Source organism: Marasmius oreades, chromosome 5 (genome assembly GCF_018924745.1).
Source record: "Marasmius oreades isolate 03SP1 chromosome 5, whole genome shotgun sequence".
Lineage (NCBI taxonomy): Eukaryota > Fungi > Basidiomycota > Agaricomycetes > Agaricales > Marasmiaceae > Marasmius > Marasmius oreades.
Window position 1 is genome coordinate 417,065 of NC_057327.1, and position 18,010 is coordinate 435,074.

The following is an 18,010-nucleotide window of genomic DNA, read 5'->3' on the forward strand; positions in this document are numbered from 1 at the left end:
GTTTGCGAGGGAGATGTGCTTGTCATATGTGGCGCTGAGAAAGAACCTTTTGGTTTCCGAAAGCTTGCGCAGTACGAATAGTATAACCCCCTTCCAATACAAGGTGGTTAACAAAATGACCGGTCGAACGAAATCGAACTGATTCCATACATAGTCGAGCCAAACTCGAGCCAAGTAAGAGCTTGCTCATCGTTGTTCTGACAGATAAGGTCAACGAGGTTAAAACCACTTGAGCCTTACAAACTTACTGACTGAACCAAAATCCTTCCATCACGTCAGAATAAAGTTTCTTGCTGATATTGCTGAATCTAAGTGGTAGAAGCTCTCAGCGCCGTTAGACGTCTTTAAAACACATACATTAGTCCTCAACATCAGGACCCTGGGACGTAATGAGAAATGTAGTAGAAACGGATTCTGACTACTTGAGCGTCAGACGAAACGAATTCGATCTGACTTTACGATGCAGTCGAAACGAATTCGAACTGCGTGGCGGTAGACATCGTGGGAGGAGTGAAGAGAAAAGTGGGCGGTTGCATCTATAGGGTAGCGTCAACGTGACAACGCCGGCTTACGTGATTTCGCATTCACAAAAAGCTTAAGAAAGGTTGCAGTACTTTATTAGAGCGTCAGGTGGATACAAGAACAAAAAGGTCACTATACATGCGCGTCAAGATAAGCTAAAGTACAGCAGACACGATGAAAACAAAACAACTAAGACAACCGAAAAGGTATAGAAGTAGCGCGACCGAATGCCTGTAGGAAATGATACACCAACTCCCTCTCGATGTTCGAAATGGCATTCCAGCTGAGATATCGGCGATCTGCTTCACTAGCTATCTATCTATCTATCTAGACAAAATACAAACTGTACTATAATTGGTGGTCAGTGAACGGCTAAAGGTTTAATACAGGGCATCTACCTCTAAAGCTATAAGTACTTAACTCACTGTTCCGCACCATCCCCGTCGACACTCATATCTTCATCTTCATCCTCCGTATCTGATACCACCGCCCTGCCAGCCCATCGATCAAAAAGCGGAATAGTAACATTCTTCACCTCAAGCTCCCCAAGTTCCTGAGGAGTCAACCGCTGGAGAAAACTATTGTGATAACAAGAGCGAGGAAGGGTTTTGGGAGTTGTGTTGTAGCTGACGTCGGGTAGCCTTTTGCGTCGTCGAGTAGGGGGTGACCTTGGGCCCGCCGACGTACGGATTGCTTCATCAAGGCTCTTCATGAGAGGACCAATGCATCGACGTCGGAAATGGGGGGTAGATACAACGAGAACACGGCTGGGGCCATAGACCTCCTCATCGTCAGTGCATTCCGAAGACATTGCATTAGCATCGAGTTGTTCGAGAAGATTCCGGGCCCTTTGCCATTCGCCAACATGAGGGCTGGAATCGGCTTCCTTCAAGAGGTTGATGGCACCTTCAAGGCGTCTGTAGTATTTCTGAAAACATCATTCAGTTCTTAAGAGACAAAGTTGAAAAAGTAAACACTTACATTGTGCTTGTGGTTCGTCACCCTAACGCGTTGAGCCCGATCTGCCGCGTACCGCTCAGCTCGTACTTTTGCTTCAGTGCGCGTCTCCAACCTGCTACCAGACGTGTGTACGCGTGGTCGTGATCGTGACCAATATCCACGAGCGTCGCGAATAAATCCCCAGAACCATGTCTGAAGAACCTCCTCCGAGATCTCGCATTGTGCCAATTCCGTGTATTTCTGCTTCTGCGCAGGAACGAGCAAAACCAGGTTGTCGACAACCTTTCGATTCCACGCATGCCTATTCCAACCTTCACCGAAGAAAAGCCCAAATTGGTTATCGCCTTCGGGACCCGAACCATTGCCCATTTTGTAGGCATCTGCCACAACGTCTTCAATGGGATTATACTCCTCGAAGTGACTTACACATTCCATGGCAGTACAACCGAGGAAGGTCTTACGCAACATCCTCTGAATGAGTACAGTCATCAGTGAATGCTGAAGATAAGAAAAAAAATGGCTTACATCCCACAACGTATGCAATTTCTTGGGGATTTCACTTTTAGCTTTCTGTTTGAGCGCCTTTTTGTGGTTATTGCTACCTGGCCTAGGGGTATGAACAACACGTTGACGTCGAGCGTTACGATGGGTGGGTGTGGCCGTCGGGGGAGCATGATGTGTAGTGGTATGCGTGGCGCCTTGAGGCGCAGAAGCCATATATCGGAGGAATTCTTGGACGAGAGCCGCAGGATCGCCAGGGATATTAGACGGGAAGGGAGGGGCGCCTGGCCCAGGTCCACTTGACGTTGAAGAAGGCGTTGTGGAGGATGAAGATGTGCCGGAGAACGATGAAGTGCCCTCAGTAGTATGCGGGGCTGAATTACCGGTAGAGGTGCCGTTGGACGACGATGAAGCGCCTCCAGGGGTACGTGGGGTAGAAGCAGTGGTTGTCGAGGGACGTGCAGATGTGCCGTTGGACGACGACGAAGTGCCCCCAGTAGTACGTGGGGCCGAATTACCAGTAGAAGGAGAAGATGCGAAAGGTGCTGAAGCGGTGGTTGTCGAGGAGGTATTTGCATGTGTGCTAGAGCGTCGATGAGAGGTGGAGGAGTTGAGCGTTGATGTGGGTTGAGGCGGAGACATTTCGTCGTCGGCATCGTTGTCGTTGAGGATCAGGAAAGACGATTGGCTCCGAGGTTGCCTTTGCCTGTTTCGGTTGAGTTCGGTTGAACGTTCATTCTCTGCTGTGGTCTGACAGGAGTCAGTACGGGTGGGAGTAGCATATGTAGAATACGCACTCTGAGCCGTTTCTCTTCTTGTAGCTTCATAGACTGCATGTGACCCAACAACTTGAATATGTATCCACGGCACTTATGACAGCGTTACATACCAAATCATCTAACTGCTTTCGGTGTGTCTCGTTAGCTGCCTCCTGCGCCGCTGCCAGCTCCTGGGCCCGCCGCTCCGCTAATCTATTAGTGTCTTGAGTAGCTTTCTCTACGTCCCGAGCGAGCTTTGCATTCTCTTCTTGTAGCTTCGTAAACTGCTTGCAAACCAACAACTTGAATATATTTCCACCGTACTTATGAAGGGCGTTACATACCAAATCTTCTAATTGCTTTCGGTGTGCCTCGTCTTTCTTCTTAGCCGCCTCATGCGCCGCTGCCAGCTCCTGAGCCAGCTGCTCCACTAGTCTATTAGCGTCTTGAGTAGCTTTCTCTGCGTCCAGGCCGACTTTTGCAGCCTGGAAAGATTGTAATGAATAAAAATTGACGTAAACATGGAAGGACTGACCTCGGCAAGCACCTTATCTCTCGCAGTCTGATGTGCCAGATTTGCTTGCAATAGTTGGGTCCGTTCCGCTTCCTGAAGACGAAGAAGACGATCAGGTCATATAAAGGCAGCGGAAGGTGTCGACGTACGAGCCCTTTGTTCTGTTCATGTAGGCTTTGATTTAAGCTATTCTGAAGAGGAGCATTAGAAGATCCCGAACTTGATGAGAATACCACCGGTCGTACCACATCCTCAATCGTACGCCTATGGTCATCAACCGCGGCATAGATCGCTTGCAGATTCTGGAGACGGCACAGTAAGCTACGACATAACAGGAGGTGAAGTGGGAACTTGCTGCGGCTGCCTCTGGATTGTTTGTACCAAGCTAAGATAATATTTGTTTAGCGTTCATAAAAGCAAGTCAGATCACGTACCGCTTCAAGGAAAGCAGGCACTGCTGCTATAGCCTTGTCGCTATCTTTATAAATAGTCTTAACCTTGTCAGCTGCAGCTTGAAGGCTCTGTTTCAAATGCTCGTTCTCTATTCGCATCTGTATTCCGTAACATTTAGGGTACTAAAATAGGCAAAGATAAAGAAAGCATACATCATCAAATTTCTCCTGGTCTGGGCCTGCTATAAAGAGCCGCTTGTGGGTACGGTCACTACTGGTTGCAATTGGCCACTCGGGGTGGACGTAGTCGAACGCGAATTTCCCAACGTCGTTCGCAGCGCCGATTGTCATCAAGGGGTCACGCCAGGCGACGTGTTCTAGCGAATGCTCTGCAGGTCGTTTTAGTGGGAGAACTACTGTATCCACTGCCATAGAAGGATCAGGAACAACAGCAGGAACAAGGGGAGCTGAGCTGCCCTCAGCAGCGCTGGAGAGGGTGCTGGGAGTTGAACCGGAAGTTGGAAGATGGTCTGTGGTGGGCATCGAGTCAACTTCCATCGACGGTTGTGTGATATGACCAGGGCCATTGAAAGAAGTGGAAGTAGATTGATCCATTGTACGCTGATTCAATGAATATAAGCGGTCTCGAGCGCCAGGCCGTAGACGGTGAAAGATTTGTGTGCAAGTCAAGGACTTTGAGTTAGGATTGGGGCACCAGGCCTAGAGAAAATGGGTACGGGACTGAGCTTCCTGCTTATTACTTAAAGGATACAAGAGCATACCTGGGTTACTACAATGACCCTTTCCCCCCATATGTGACCCTTTTCCCCGTATGAAAAGACAATAAACGCTAGCTGACTCGGATATCGAGATGCCAGAAATGTCCGGAGACGTTCGCCTGAGGCATCCAGCCCTCTGAGAGCGCCGGCTCCGTTGAAACTTGTCTGTTAACAATTTATGGACATCCGTCCGTTTTTACGTCCAATGACAGTAGCGTCGATGATTTCATTAAGTGTATATGGCGTAAAACTAGCGAAGAGCAGTAATGAGGTGTCTACTTTATAGGCGGATAACACGTTTTAGTTGGCGTCCACGACGGGCTTGGAACCAGGCAAGATGAGGCGCAAACCTAATTTGAAAGACTGTGAATGACGGTATAGTGCTGAGAAGCAAAACTCGAACTTTATAGCGACGATGCGAGCTTTCCTGTGGTCCCCTTTTCTCAGATTAACCACGTTGGAGGGGTTCCGAATTCCGAGCCGCATAACGATGATGTTGCCTTGAATGGATAGGCAACCATTACGCGGGAGTCGTTTGTGCCTCTGAAAGAAGACTCGAAATCGTGTGTCTTTGTACACGACTTCGCAGTCGTGAACATACGGTTGTGGAATCGGCCAGCGCTCGAAACAGTGCTCCACCAGGGGCATGCGATTAACGTCGTGTTGCGTCGGTGGTTTCGCTGCAACAGTAGCTACATTGATAGCACGAGTCCTGTCCGACGTCGAGATTTTAACGGCTTTGATCGTGAAGGTCATAGACGCCTGGGTTTAAATCAAAGAAAATTCAGATCAAGAAAAAAAGGAGACTCACGTCCTGCAAATGGTAAATTGTTCTGGTCATTGTTGTACAGTAAAGGAATGGAGGAGCAGCCAGCTGCAAGCAAATTTCGTGAAGGCCGGAAAATTTGGCTAGTTTTAAGCGGACAGACGACAATAAGAGTTCTGTATCCATCTGGGGACGGAGTCAGTACAGCTTCCTGTGACTCCAGTTGGATGTGTTTGACCCTTGGACGCCTTGACCCGGAAGGGAGTGAATGGAAAGGGAAAGCTGTCAGACTTGTGGGGCCATAGCACAATAAGATTCTAGAGAATTTCTCAGCTCCTATTGCCGCTTGGGGGTGTAGGGAAAGGACTGATTCAAGAATACATTCGCTTCTGAACGCGATCCAATGCAGGTGACGCTTTCAGACATGATCGGCGTTTGGAAAGGGCTTATGATTAGGTGAAGTTTTATTGTTTGTGACATCTCGTTCAGGGCTTATTGTGACTTCATAATGATTGGAGATACTTTGGAAACGAGTAAAGATCGTGTAGTTCTACTCAAGCATCCGCCTGCGAAGTTGAAGCCTTCGAGGCTTTCGCTTGCACCCGCTTTGTTCGCTTCGCTGTGGTATCCTTCATACTTTTCAGCTGGTCCCTGAGTAGAATCGTTGCACCCCAATTATTCTCGTGCTCTTTAAAGATAGGCAACGCGTCTTCGATCTAGTAAATACATTAATGAATATTGTGAGCGTACAGAATGAGTGACATACGACTTTTATCGCCTTTCCACGAGCGGTCTTATCTTGCTCACCGAGGCTTTTCATGAAATCGAGATTGGCTCGGATAGCCGTCTTTGCTATCTCCTAGAGGAAAGGGTCAGCGTTGAAAAAGAAAAGGCCAGAAGACGACATACACGATACTCTGCTTGCTGAGCTTCATGCCATCCAGCATGACTAACTGACATAATCCGTGGTGGACGAATCTTTACAGTTTCTGCTCGACTTGTTTCGGGCTGTGACGGATCGATTGGGGTCAACGGAGAATCAGGTACGCTCTCGGTCGAGGCAGGCGGCGAGGTAGTACTTCTGTTAACAGCTGCGGGTATGGAAATGGGTGGGGGCCGATTGTTTGGACTGGCGCGTCTAGCTTCAGCATAAGGGTGGAACCTGATTTTCGCGGGTAGAGTTCGATGCACCGGAAGTGGAGGTGAAGGAATCCTGGTGATGGGAGTGGCATATAAGGGGATCACAATAGGACGAGGTGCAAGCCTCCGAGGCGCGTACGTGCGGTATGGCTTGGAAAACTTTGGTGTAGGAAAAGACATTATAGTTCGTGACTGTCGTTTGTAGATGCGCCGGCGCAGGAGGGAGTAGGAAGAAAGGTGAAGAAAGGTGTACTTTCTTGACGAAGGTGACGCAGGGAATTTGTAAGTCAGTTCCAAAAGGGGTAGTCGGGCTAGATAACAAAGAAATGTTCGGATATGGCTTGACGCATGGAAGCGTTTCACATGGAGGGCCGCCAAGAGAGAGAAAAAAAACAAAAACAAGGTACTTGACGCGACGTGCAGAGACGCGAAAGGCACCGATGGCGAGTGAACTTTAAAAAAAAAAGAACAATAGTGCAGCTCTTGACGCGCCCTTCATATAGAGACGGTAAAGGCAGTGAATGAACGCCTAACCATTCTGAAATGCCTTCCGACAACGTCACTGGCGGCGCCAGCGAGAACGGCAAATTTGCTTTGCGTGGCCTCCTACAAGGTCATAGAGATGCAGTTGCTGCTGTAGCTGCTCATCCTTTTGGGATGTACGTTGCCTCAGGTGGTGAGTAATTCCTCTTCCGCTAGGCGTGTACATCTTCAATTGAAGCTGTGGATGTAGGAAAACAAGGAACCCTCATTTGGGACTTGCAAACACACGAGCTGTTGGAGTCTCCAACCAGAGCAGCTAATCGAGGTGCCACGCTCGCCATTGCATGGATAACGCGTCCGGACGATCCAGATGAAGGGGTTGCCTTTGGAACAGCTCAGGGTTACCTGTGCGTTTGGAAAAGAACAAGGGGAGAGACAAACGTAAGTAATAGTATCTCAGAATGCTCTAATAGAAAAAACTAACCTTCGTCTCAGTTTAGAGAAGTATTTTGCGATGAACTAGCCGGCGGTGTGGACGGCCAGGAGATTTCTGCCATCGCGTACGACACGAAGGCAAACCAACTGGCTATTGTTCATCGGTCGGAAGTGATCCATAGATTTGTCCTCGATGGTCAAATGCGGCCAACGAGAGTTGTGTCCGTAAAGATCACGGCCCATTATCCACAGGCGGTCGCTTTCGGGCACACAGGAGCACTAGGTCCTGAGATCTGGAGCTTCGGTCGAGACGATGGTGATATGTGAGTGCATGAGAACACGTTACACTTGAGATTACTCACCAGTGCTCACAGTCACGTCCTGGATGAGGGGCAAAATCATCAAAACAAAATCCACAGGTGTCATTATGTGAGCAACCAGGTTGATCGACTGCAGCATTGGCTGATGATTTTCAGCGGCCATGCGGCCGTCAACGTAAATGAGGATGTCTTCATCGTGGACGACGTGGTGCAGGGAGTGGCACTCTACAAATTTTCGGATACAGAAAGGATAAAGACCTTCCCAGTTCCAGCAGGAGAGCGGCGGTCAAGAAACGTAAGCTTCCTTAGCGACGCAAGCATCATCATCACAGGAAGTCACCATGGTAGGCTCTATGCCTTCGAGAGACGTACGGGGGACATCTATGATGTAATTGACATCGGTGTAGAGGACTGGGTTCAAAGTGTAACGGTAAGCGATAACTTTGAAAATGGTCTACCGATGTTGACTATCAAAGCCAGACTGTGGATATAGAAGGGGTTTCGGTAGTCATCGCAGGGAGGTCTGGTGATAACACTGGGAAGACAGATCTGCAGGTATGGGAGAGGGTGAAAAGAGGTGCCTCACCAGATGCAGAAGGCAAGGAGGGGGGGAATGGGGGGATCAACTGTGTGCAACTAATATGCATATCGGCGTTGATCCTCTTCATTCTGCGGGACGTCCTTGTGAGTAGAGAGCTGGTCTTCTTCTTAAATATCTGACAGTTGTACAAGGGCCTTCCGATCTTGGATTGGATTCGTAAATGGATATGGGAAACGGTAGAGAACCTTCAAATGGAATGGAGGGGGGGAGCACTGGAGAAGCCTCAAGTACGCGAGGTACGAGCTATAGTCCTGCGAGACATGTGAATAGGTATACTTTGATTGCGAATGTAACACTTACGCCGTGGAAGAAATGTAGTAACAGTTAGAAACGGATCCTGATTGCCTGTAGCACCGAGAACAAATCTTAAATGCTGCGAGCTATGCAAAGCGAATTTGTCATAGCCTGGTGGGATTTACTTGAGAGAAAAGCGGGGAAAGACTAAGGTGGTCAGAGTCAGCAGTTGAAGACGACGAGCAAATACAAACCTCCTGAAGTGAAAAGACGTTCTAAGAAGCCTTGAGATCTCAAATGACATACCAAGAACGAATCTTGGACATAATAGGAAGCACTGAGAAGCGAATTCTGCAGTGCACCGAACATCCGAAACGGTATTCGAGATGCTTTTGAACGTCTTGGGACGGAATTGATCCTTGAAGTTGGTGGAGGTTCTAAAAAGCCTTGAGATCTCGAATGATATACCAAGAACGAATCTTAGGCATAGGAAGCACTGAGAAGCGAATTCTGCAGTAAACCGAACATCCGAAACGGTATTCGAGATGTTTTTAGTGTCTTGAGACGGAATTGACTCTTTGAAGTGTGTGGAGGCGTGAAAGAAAATGATTACCAAGAGGTGCAAATAGGAAGCAACAATAAAAACACTGCGTCACAGCACTGTCACAGCGTCAACCGCGTCAACCGCGACCGCGTCAGTACGATTCTCTCGCCACGCCGGGTACACATAGCCTGCTTCTGTGCAGCTATCGTCTGTGACTTGCTTCGAGCAATCACTCTTCGGGCACTTGATTTTGCATCAGTGCACATACTCCTTCACATTCGAACCCACCAACTCAACACTCACATTTGATCGTGGACTTCGTCACCCCAGCCAGGTTCGCCTTTTCCGCTAATGTTAAGCTTAGGATCTCGCTGAATCTGCTTGACTGTCTCTATTTTAGACTAACATCCTGACCAGCTTCCAGATCTCCACGTCGCTACCGATGAATCCTCCCCCGAAACCTTTGTTTTCCCTGCAGCAAATCACCCGGGACCCAGAAGTATTGACGACGTTTGCGAGACCTGATAAGCGTGCGTATTTGGCCGCTCGTTTCTCTTCGAATGCTTACATGGCCGTATAGCCTTGAAATCCTTTGACGGTCTTTGTGGAAACCACGTTGGAGAAGTCTTGGTCACTTCACCGAACTCGAAAGTGCTCTACCACCCCCCACTGAACGAATGTCGTGTCCGGATGAGAAAGGACAGACACTTTGGCCGCGACGACCCTATCCTATTTCCTCAACCATTCGTTCGTGCAGCTGCCCACCTAGCAGTCGTCCGTGTCCCCTCGCTCACGGGCTCATTCACCATTGCTTGGCTCGTCCCCAGCGAAAATGACTTCAAGCCCAGTGACGATACTTTTTGTGCTGGTTTTGGAGTCTTCGACACAAGGACACGTTCACATCTGGTGAAGTTGGCCGAGACAGTCATCAAAGATCTTCCAGCAAATCATCAAGAAGATTATTATATGAAGAACAACTTGGAACAGCTCCGCCGATTGTTGGATCGTTTGCAGCTAGCTGCACCGAAAGAGGAGGTTTTTCTTCGATTTAGATGCGCTCAGCGTCATCTTCTGGAGCTTGACGCACGCAGCAGATGGGTGACCAAATATCGGGCGAAATTTGGAATGGCGAGGGAGCTTGGTCAGGAACATCCAGTGTTGGCGGACGAGAATCTGATGGGTGCTTTTACCGACAATCTCGACGATCTGGAGAACCTCTTCCAGAGCCACATACCAGTATACTATGTTCGCCCTCTCTCGCGTGCTGGTGAGGCCAGGGTCGACCGATTAGAAGACTTCATCCTGCCACTCGCAGATGGTTCCATTCATCTCCACACCGGTTTTATCGTCGACATGGCCGATGCAACCCCATCCCATCGTGTGGTCTTTACTGGCCTTGCGCGAAACCCCGAAAGATACATCACAATGGCCAACTATGTATCCGCGCTTTTCGAGTACCCCTCTGTATTGGGAACCACACAACCACGAAGCTCAACGTCAATTCAGAGAGCAAGCTTGCCCCTCACTCCCTCTATGCCAATACGTCAATCGTTCCAAGTGTCTCGTGGACGATCCACTCCTTGTAAGCTGTCCATATCTAATTTTTTTAATTCGTACCCACCACTCAGTATATTCTTGCGCAGACCCTAAAGGTAAAGCAGCTAACAGGAAGCACCCCCAAAATACTACCCACAACACGTTCATCATACCGTCCAGCCCTCTCATGCCACCGGCCATCGAAGCCTGGAAGGCTGCATTGGAACACCTTTCTGGTCATAATCAGTCACTCCCAGCACCAGAGGGTGCAAATCGAGGTTATGCTCTTCCACCACCCGATCTCTTCATCACCTCGGGGAACGAAACGGTCACTGTAACACTTTTCCGTAACTGGCTCAAACTCAGGAATATTTTCATTTATCGCCTATCTTCGAGTCTGGACCGATTTTCGAAGAAGCAATGGAGGCAAATGCTAACATTTGACGACGACAAAGATATTCGTTCAGATACTCGCACTGGTCAACAACGGCTCGAAACGCAGAAGGTGTTGAAGGATATAATGGGCAAAGGCGAGTTTCGCCCCGAAAGGTTCTCATCGGCGCCCGCCATTTGGAGAGGCGGAACTGTGGACGGAACCAAATTGCCCTCTCAAAAGATTGCCCAAGCGATTCTATGGGAGTTGTACGAACTCAATTTCCGTCAAGACTTAGTGGCTTTGGATGATTGTATGGACGAAAGCGGAATGTCGACAAGGGACCGCTGTACTGTTCTTGAAGCATGTTGGATTGGAAGCAGGGATCATGCGGAGATGTCGAAAGCGAACCGAGGACTTCATTCAACTGAACCCGTGGAGCAAATGAAGGCCTTGAAGGGTCTCCATACACTCATGAGCACTTGGTCTGGGTCGAAGCCTACTGTTCTGTTGGATCGGTTTCCCGAGGACTCTGGTAGCCATAACCTTGGGTCGCAGCTTGACTACATCGAGAGGGAGTTGGCGTATCACTACACGAGTTCTTTCCTACAGGCATTCGGTCGCACTGCTTCTATCCCTTTTCGGCTGTCTTAGTTGTTTTTGTATTCATCTTGTCTGCTGTATTTTAGTTTTTAGTTTATCTTGACGCGCATGTATAGTGTAATCTTTTTATTCTTGTATCCACCTGACGCTCTCGGTATCTCAGTCACAATAAAGGTGCTGCAACCTTTTTTTTGTTAATCTGTTGAATGTGAAATCACGTGAAGCGGGCATTGTCACGTTGACGCTACCCTATAATAACGACCCAACCGCCCACTTTTCTCCTCACTCCTCCTCCCACGATGTCTACCGCCACGCAGTTCGAATTCGTTTCGACTGCATCGCAAAGTCAGATCGAATCCGTTTCGCCTGGCGCTCAGGTAGTCAGAATACGCTTCTGCTACATTTCTCATTCCGTCCCAGGGTCCTGATGTTGAGGACATTCCCCAATGTATGTGTTTCAAAGATCTCTAACGGCGCTGAGAGCTTCTACCACTTAGATTCAGCAATATCAGCAAGAAACTTCACTTTGACATGATGGAACAATTTTGGTGCGGTCGGTAAGTTATAGGGTTCAAGTGGTTTCAACCTCGCTGACCTTATTTATCTGTCAGAAACAACGATGAAGAAGCTCTTACTTGGCTCGAGTTTGGCTCGACCATGTATGGATCGGTTCAATTTCGTTCGACCGATCATTTTGTTAACCACCTTATATTGGAAGACCTTGTATTGAGGACTTCTACGTAGCCCTAGTACTAGCGAGCCAAGCCTCCTTGTACTAGAGATAGACCTTATATTCCTTTTCTCCGATGGGTTGAAAGCAATTCCTAGTTATAAAAACCGAACCAAATCCTCCCAACTCTCCTACATCCAACATGCTAGAAGCGCTCTACCGAGTGATGCAATCCTATGCCGCCCTCCCTGGGTTGACAACCAGCACAGAAGACCTGTTTTGTTCTCATTCGAATGACACGGTACGTCATTGCACCATCTATAGAATTCTCATTCTTAAAGTTGTATTCCAGTCTGCTTCAGTCTCAGTCTCAGAAGTGACAACCCAGATGGAGTCTCTCAACTTGCAAAAACCAGCCCAGACCACTATGGTACAACCTACACCTCCATTCCCTCCTGTGGCTACGTTAACACGGCAACTTGACTCCCTGCAACTTCAAGAGCCTCATGTCATTCCTGGAGCATTTCTTCCCACGCCGGCCGACGAAAATTCGGGGGTAAATGTATACGACCCCGTAAGTATCGAGTTTGTGATGTTTATGACACATGCTGAGCCCACTTCAGCATTTTGAAACCACAGGGTCAGCCCACAATACTTTGGAAACTTATCTCACCGCGGCCGTGTTGAACGCCTCTCCCAATGACTGCACACCCCATGACAGAATGTTTTCTTCTTCGTCTCACTTCTACCAGCAAAGCGTCTCTTCCTTTCCCGATTCCTTGAAATCACTAGACGTTACCGATGCCGCCGAAGCGCTAGAAGCTGTGGCAATGGCAAAGAATTCGCCTAAAGCGGTGCCTTCATCCCGACCTGGTCACCAGTTTGGTCGTTCCCCCCATTATTCCCATACAAAACGGTCTCCCTCGCCTCCTTCACCTCCCTCATCACCATCCTCACCCCACTTCAGGACTGGGAAAACTGAAGGAGACGCGATAAAAGATCTGAAACTCATACGCGAGCAATTGAAGCACCACGAACTTCAAGCTTTTGGCGATGACTTCTCATCATTGACCATCGACTCTCAGCATACGACACTGGATGCAGCAATCAATTTTGCAAGAGGAAGCCTGGCTTGCGCAGACAGTCTCCTTCTCAACGCCAAGCGACGAGGACGCCAGAACCCCCTTAGGCGCGTCGATAGCCGGAGCCAAGTAGAGAAAGAATGCGAGGACGTATCAGAGCTTTTGAGGAAGATGATTCTTAGGATCAGCACTCTCCAGGCCCTGCTGCCAAGGTCAGGACGACCATTGTTTGTGAACGCGGGTAAGTATCTGTTGGTCCGCATTTCTCCCATTGACTAATCACGGAATCAGACCACCTTTACGACAACAGTCTCTCTACGATGGATCAAGTCAATCAAGTCATGATCCTGCTTGCCGTGATCTGCAATCTGGTCGTCGGTCTTTCCATAGTTCAGACCAATTTCTTGATTGGCGTTACGTCCATACTGGTTCGGCTCGGAATGTCGACTAATGGCTCTAACGGAAGTCGATGGGATGCTTCATTCACCCCCTCCCAGAAGTCGATCCTCGAACGTGCTCCCAGCTCTTTGAACGAAGCTCTTAAGATGTTGGATGTAGAGGGCGACTTCCTCTTATACGCGACATGTCCGGTCTGCTCATTTACAAACGAGGCACGTTCTTCAGGGAAGAAGGGCGAGTACGTTCTCCCACAAACCTGCGAAAATGATGTTGTTGGAGAGAGCGGCCTCTACAAATGTGGTTCTCAACTCCTAAAAGCCAGAGCCGATGGCAGAAAGCAACCCATCAAACCCTACTACGTCCCTTCACTTCCTGATTATATCGCCCGTTGTCTCGCAGATTCCACTTACTTGGAACAGTCTATCAGTGCTACTGATACCGCCTGGGCAGCCATACAATGTGGTGACCGTCAAACTCACATCCACGACGTTTTTGATGCAGAATTTGCTCAAGGCTTCAAAGGACCTGACGGTAAACTCTTCATCGATCGAGGAAATAAAATCCATTTAGGCTTCTCTATTCACGTTGACTTTCTCAACGTCAACGGAGTTACAGCTCGTGGGGCCCATGAATCGATCGGCGTTATATCCTGTGCCAATCTCGCGCTCGACCCGTCTATCCGTTACCTTCCCGAATTTCTGTTTATGACCATCATTCCAGGCCCTGTAGAACCGTCCTATGACACCATCGACTTTTATGTTCGTCGTGTAATTGAGCAGTTCGTCACGGCTTGGAAGCCAGGCATTCGAGTGTCAAGGACAGCCGCCCCAGAGTCGCTAGGGTCTGGCGTAGACGTCGAGGCCGGCATCTTTATATCCGTCAATGACTTGCCTGCTGCTCGTAAAGTTTCTGGTCTGCAAGGACCTGCGTCTAGTTTGATATGCAGCGTTTGCCAGCTACAAGGAAGGGATCAGGTCTTTAACACTGACCAGTCGAAGTGGATACCACGGGATGTGGCGGAGCTTCGTCGATGGACCGTAGTTTGGAAAGATGCGCAGAGTACCAAGGAACGAGAAGATGTTTTCAAAGACCATGGCGTTCGGTGGTCGTCCTTCTGGCTGCTTGAATATTGGGACCCTACTCGAATGCTCGTTGTCGATGCTATGCACGCCGTCCTCGAGGGATTGGTGCATTATCATTGTCGTCACGTTCTCCGTTTGGATGCAGCAGCTCCCGAAGTCAATATTGATAGTTTCAAGATCGCCTATGAGTGGCCGTGGGTCACTTATGTCAACAACGCTGACCCCACCGCACCCAAGTTGAAAGAGAAACAGATTCCGTCAGTCGCCAGGATACACCGCACGCTCTCTTTACCGTTGGAAGGGGACCATTCGACGACATTAGAGCAGGTCTGGAAACGGCTAGACACTCAGGCTCCACTGAAAGCCTTGAGCTATGTGGTGCACACACTCGACTTACCCAAAGATATATCGGTTGTGGACAGGGAAATCAAGAGCCTTTTCTCGAAGCGTGCACAAGAAAAATCAACCTCTAAGGAACAAAAAGCTACGAGGTTTCCTTCAGGGACACCCACCCAAAAATCTCATTTCATTGCGTTGCTCCTCGATTGGGTGAGTTTTGCCTTCTATACATGCAACTCCTTTCTAATGTGTTCCTACTCAGCGATTAAATCAGCCTTGGAAGTGGGAGACACGGCTCACGAGGACAGGCACTCCCAAGACTCTTGCACACATTCAGCATGTGTTACGAGCGACTGTCACCCCTGCATGGCTGAATTCTGTACCAAAGAACTACGGAGAAGTGAAAGCAGGAAGTATCAAGGCAGATGAATGGCGTACGCTCAGCTCTGTATATCTCCCGATCGCCCTTATCATCCTTTGGGGTGACGACGATGGATGTGTGCCTCCTTGTGATGATACTGACGCTGGCCGTCTCTTACGGGTTCTTGACCATACAATGGCCCTCTTCCAAGCAACGATCATCTGCTGCAGATATACCACGTCTGTTTCTCGCGCTACAGACTTACGTCAGTATTTGAACAACTGGGTTCGAGACTTGAGAACTATACATCCCCATACTTATGATGCTGAATCGCGGACCAATATCCACGTCGCTGGGCATATCCCTGATTTTTTGTTGTCGTTCGGTCCCGTCAGCTCGTGGTGGTGTTTCCCTTTTGAACGATTGGTTGGAACGTTGCAGAAAGTCAATACGAACGATCATATTGGTGGTGAGTGTCAAAAGGTTCTTGCGCTAGCCAATGGACTCACTTTCTCTGACTGCAGGTGTTGCCGAGTTCACGATATTGAAAACCATGGCTCGTACGGCAAACATCCGCCGTTGGCTTCGTCGTGCTGATTGCCCCGAAGCTATTAGACAATTGAAGCGACTATTCGACAAGTGTTTCATACCAGCAAACGGAACTCGCGAACCGCAACCTCTGCGTGAGATGAAAAGCTCGCACCGTTCATACGCTAACTACCATGGTGTTAACTTCTCTCCTCATAAGACACACGAAGGCAACGCCAGCATTTTCTACCGGCCTCCATCAGGTTCCTCCATCACGGTTTCTCAATTGGCCGGACAGATTCAATCTATCGAAAACATCCCTCAACCAGGTGGCGGTCAGACTGTTAAGGTCCATGTCCGACCGTATCAGTCGCTGTCAAAAGCTATTTATGACCCTTTTGTTCGCTATCCACACTTGAACGCCAGAAGTTACTCGTCCGAGTTAGAAAGCTTCAAACATACCATCGGGCTGGATGATATTGTTGCCCATGCCGCTCGCTTCGACTATTCAAAAGGGAGGTCTGTCTTCCTCAATCTTTCACGAGATTGATCTTTAGTATCCTCCTCACTCTACTAGATATCTTGTATGTAGTCACTTGAGCTTTAATCGAAATACCATCCTGTCTTTGTTTCTGCTGGCGTTCCCAACTGATGTACTCCCTGCTATTCTCAAGAATTTGATCTTAGCGCGGAAGCGGGCCACAGACGATCTGACAAAGGGAACTGATCCTTCAAGCAGGCTGTTCTGGACGGGCGGCAACACGTAAGGTTAGTTTCGCACTCAAGCTGGACGAAACCTTTGATTCACTTCCCGTAAACAGATTAGTGCTAACTCTGTCTACGGTTTCACTGGGTTTTTCCCAATTTCGTCGAGCGTTACCGCGTATGGTAGACAGATGGTTGAGAGAACGAAAACAGTGAGTAGTGATGGTATCAAGGGTTGTAGCACATTTTTGACACAAGTAACAGGAAGTAGAGGAGAATACAGTGCAGCTAATGGACCCACCCATGGCGCGACCGTTATTTATGATGACACCGACTCAGTGATGGTCCGATTTGAGCCCAAAGATATGGAGATCGTCATGAAGCTAGGTACTGATCTATTCTTCTAAATCCTTCATCCATACTAATTGCCAAGTGTAGGTAGCCAGGCTGCTGACTTGGTCACCGTGAAATTTGTGAAACCAATCAAGCTGGAGTTCGAAAAGGTGTACTTCCCGTCTCGCCGCACTGTCTGTCGAAAGTTCAGCAACGTCCAAATCGGCACGTAAGCCTCACTTACCTCGATTCCTTTAGAGTCCATCTCGTCGTATTCCTCTGGTCTGGCCCAGTAAAGGCCTGCATATCGCTTTTTACCGATCAGAATATAAGTTCCTACGCTCTACGTGGGTAACTCCACCGGTGAACTCATTCGAAAACTCGTGAAATCTGGCCAAGTCGTGAGCGCAACTGTCGTACTCGATGGGCGAATTCTTCAACGATCATCGGTCATTTGAAAGGAAAAGGAATTTTTGGACCGTAGGCGATGGGCCATCAATCATTGAAGGAAATAGTGAATTCCATCTGTTGTTTCCTCCGCGAAGCCCTTCTGCTTAACCCGCGCTTTACACAGGGCCCATTCTGTTGTTGGCTATGGCGGAAGCTCTCGCCCCTAAGGGATTGGACATTAATGTCGAGTCGGTATCATTCATCCAGGGTTTATAGGTTTTGTAAACTAAACCTTCTCCATGCAGCTTCGAACCGGGCACGTGTCTGGAAAGACCAAGTGTCCTCGATCACACGAAACGCAAAGGCTGTTACATGTTTTGGCGCTATCGAGTGGAAAGATGAAATCCAAAATGGGAAGCCTGTTTATCGTTCGCATGGCAAACTTGAGCCTACGTGGAGCATGGCGTGAGTTGTCGCCCAGGTGGTGTCATAAGCAACGCCAATGACATGGTATCTTGAGCTTTTGAATGTCATTCATCGGAATCTTGTGTGGGGTACTCAAGTTCATTAGGAGAAAAACTTGACTCCTGTGGGGCAAACATCCGGGGACGAACCAGGCAGTCATTCCATCGATACTTCAAAGACCAGTGGTGAAATTGA

General features: G+C 48.6%; 5 protein-coding genes across 5 annotated transcripts; 2 read left to right on the forward strand and 3 right to left on the reverse strand.

The window, feature by feature from the left end:
* Positions 1 to 943: 943 nt before the first annotated feature.
* Positions 944 to 4,262, reverse strand: E1B28_008208 (uncharacterized protein; the record flags this gene model as incomplete). Its single annotated transcript, XM_043152992.1, has 10 exons — positions 944 to 1,450; positions 1,504 to 1,953; positions 2,008 to 2,733; positions 2,781 to 2,813; positions 2,873 to 3,226; positions 3,277 to 3,348; positions 3,405 to 3,441; positions 3,501 to 3,640; positions 3,690 to 3,806; positions 3,861 to 4,262. 10 exons carry the CDS (start codon positions 4,260 to 4,262, stop codon positions 944 to 946), a joined length of 2,838 nt encoding a protein of 945 aa, XP_043008275.1.
* A 464-nt stretch (positions 4,263 to 4,726) lies between these two features.
* On the reverse strand, positions 4,727 to 5,267 carry E1B28_008209 (uncharacterized protein; the record flags this gene model as incomplete). The annotated part of the gene is made up of 2 exons (XM_043152993.1): positions 4,727 to 5,188; positions 5,238 to 5,267. The coding sequence occupies 2 exons, from the start codon at positions 5,265 to 5,267 to the stop codon at positions 4,727 to 4,729; spliced, it is 492 nt and encodes a 163-aa protein (XP_043008276.1).
* A 479-nt stretch (positions 5,268 to 5,746) lies between these two features.
* Positions 5,747 to 6,512, reverse strand: E1B28_008210 (uncharacterized protein; the record flags this gene model as incomplete). The annotated part of the gene is made up of 3 exons (XM_043152994.1): positions 5,747 to 5,908; positions 5,959 to 6,051; positions 6,102 to 6,512. The coding sequence occupies 3 exons, from the start codon at positions 6,510 to 6,512 to the stop codon at positions 5,747 to 5,749; spliced, it is 666 nt and encodes a 221-aa protein (XP_043008277.1).
* Positions 6,513 to 6,875: 363 nt separating this feature from the next.
* E1B28_008211 (uncharacterized protein) lies at positions 6,876 to 8,437 on the forward strand (the record flags this gene model as incomplete). Its single annotated transcript, XM_043152995.1, has 7 exons — positions 6,876 to 7,008; positions 7,066 to 7,256; positions 7,311 to 7,566; positions 7,625 to 7,679; positions 7,727 to 8,000; positions 8,051 to 8,254; positions 8,303 to 8,437. 7 exons carry the CDS (start codon positions 6,876 to 6,878, stop codon positions 8,435 to 8,437), a joined length of 1,248 nt encoding a protein of 415 aa, XP_043008278.1.
* Positions 8,438 to 9,391: 954 nt separating this feature from the next.
* E1B28_008212 (uncharacterized protein) lies at positions 9,392 to 11,512 on the forward strand (the record flags this gene model as incomplete). The annotated part of the gene is made up of 3 exons (XM_043152996.1): positions 9,392 to 9,479; positions 9,530 to 10,531; positions 10,593 to 11,512. 3 exons carry the CDS (start codon positions 9,392 to 9,394, stop codon positions 11,510 to 11,512), a joined length of 2,010 nt encoding a protein of 669 aa, XP_043008279.1.
* Positions 11,513 to 18,010: the final 6,498 nt, after the last annotated feature.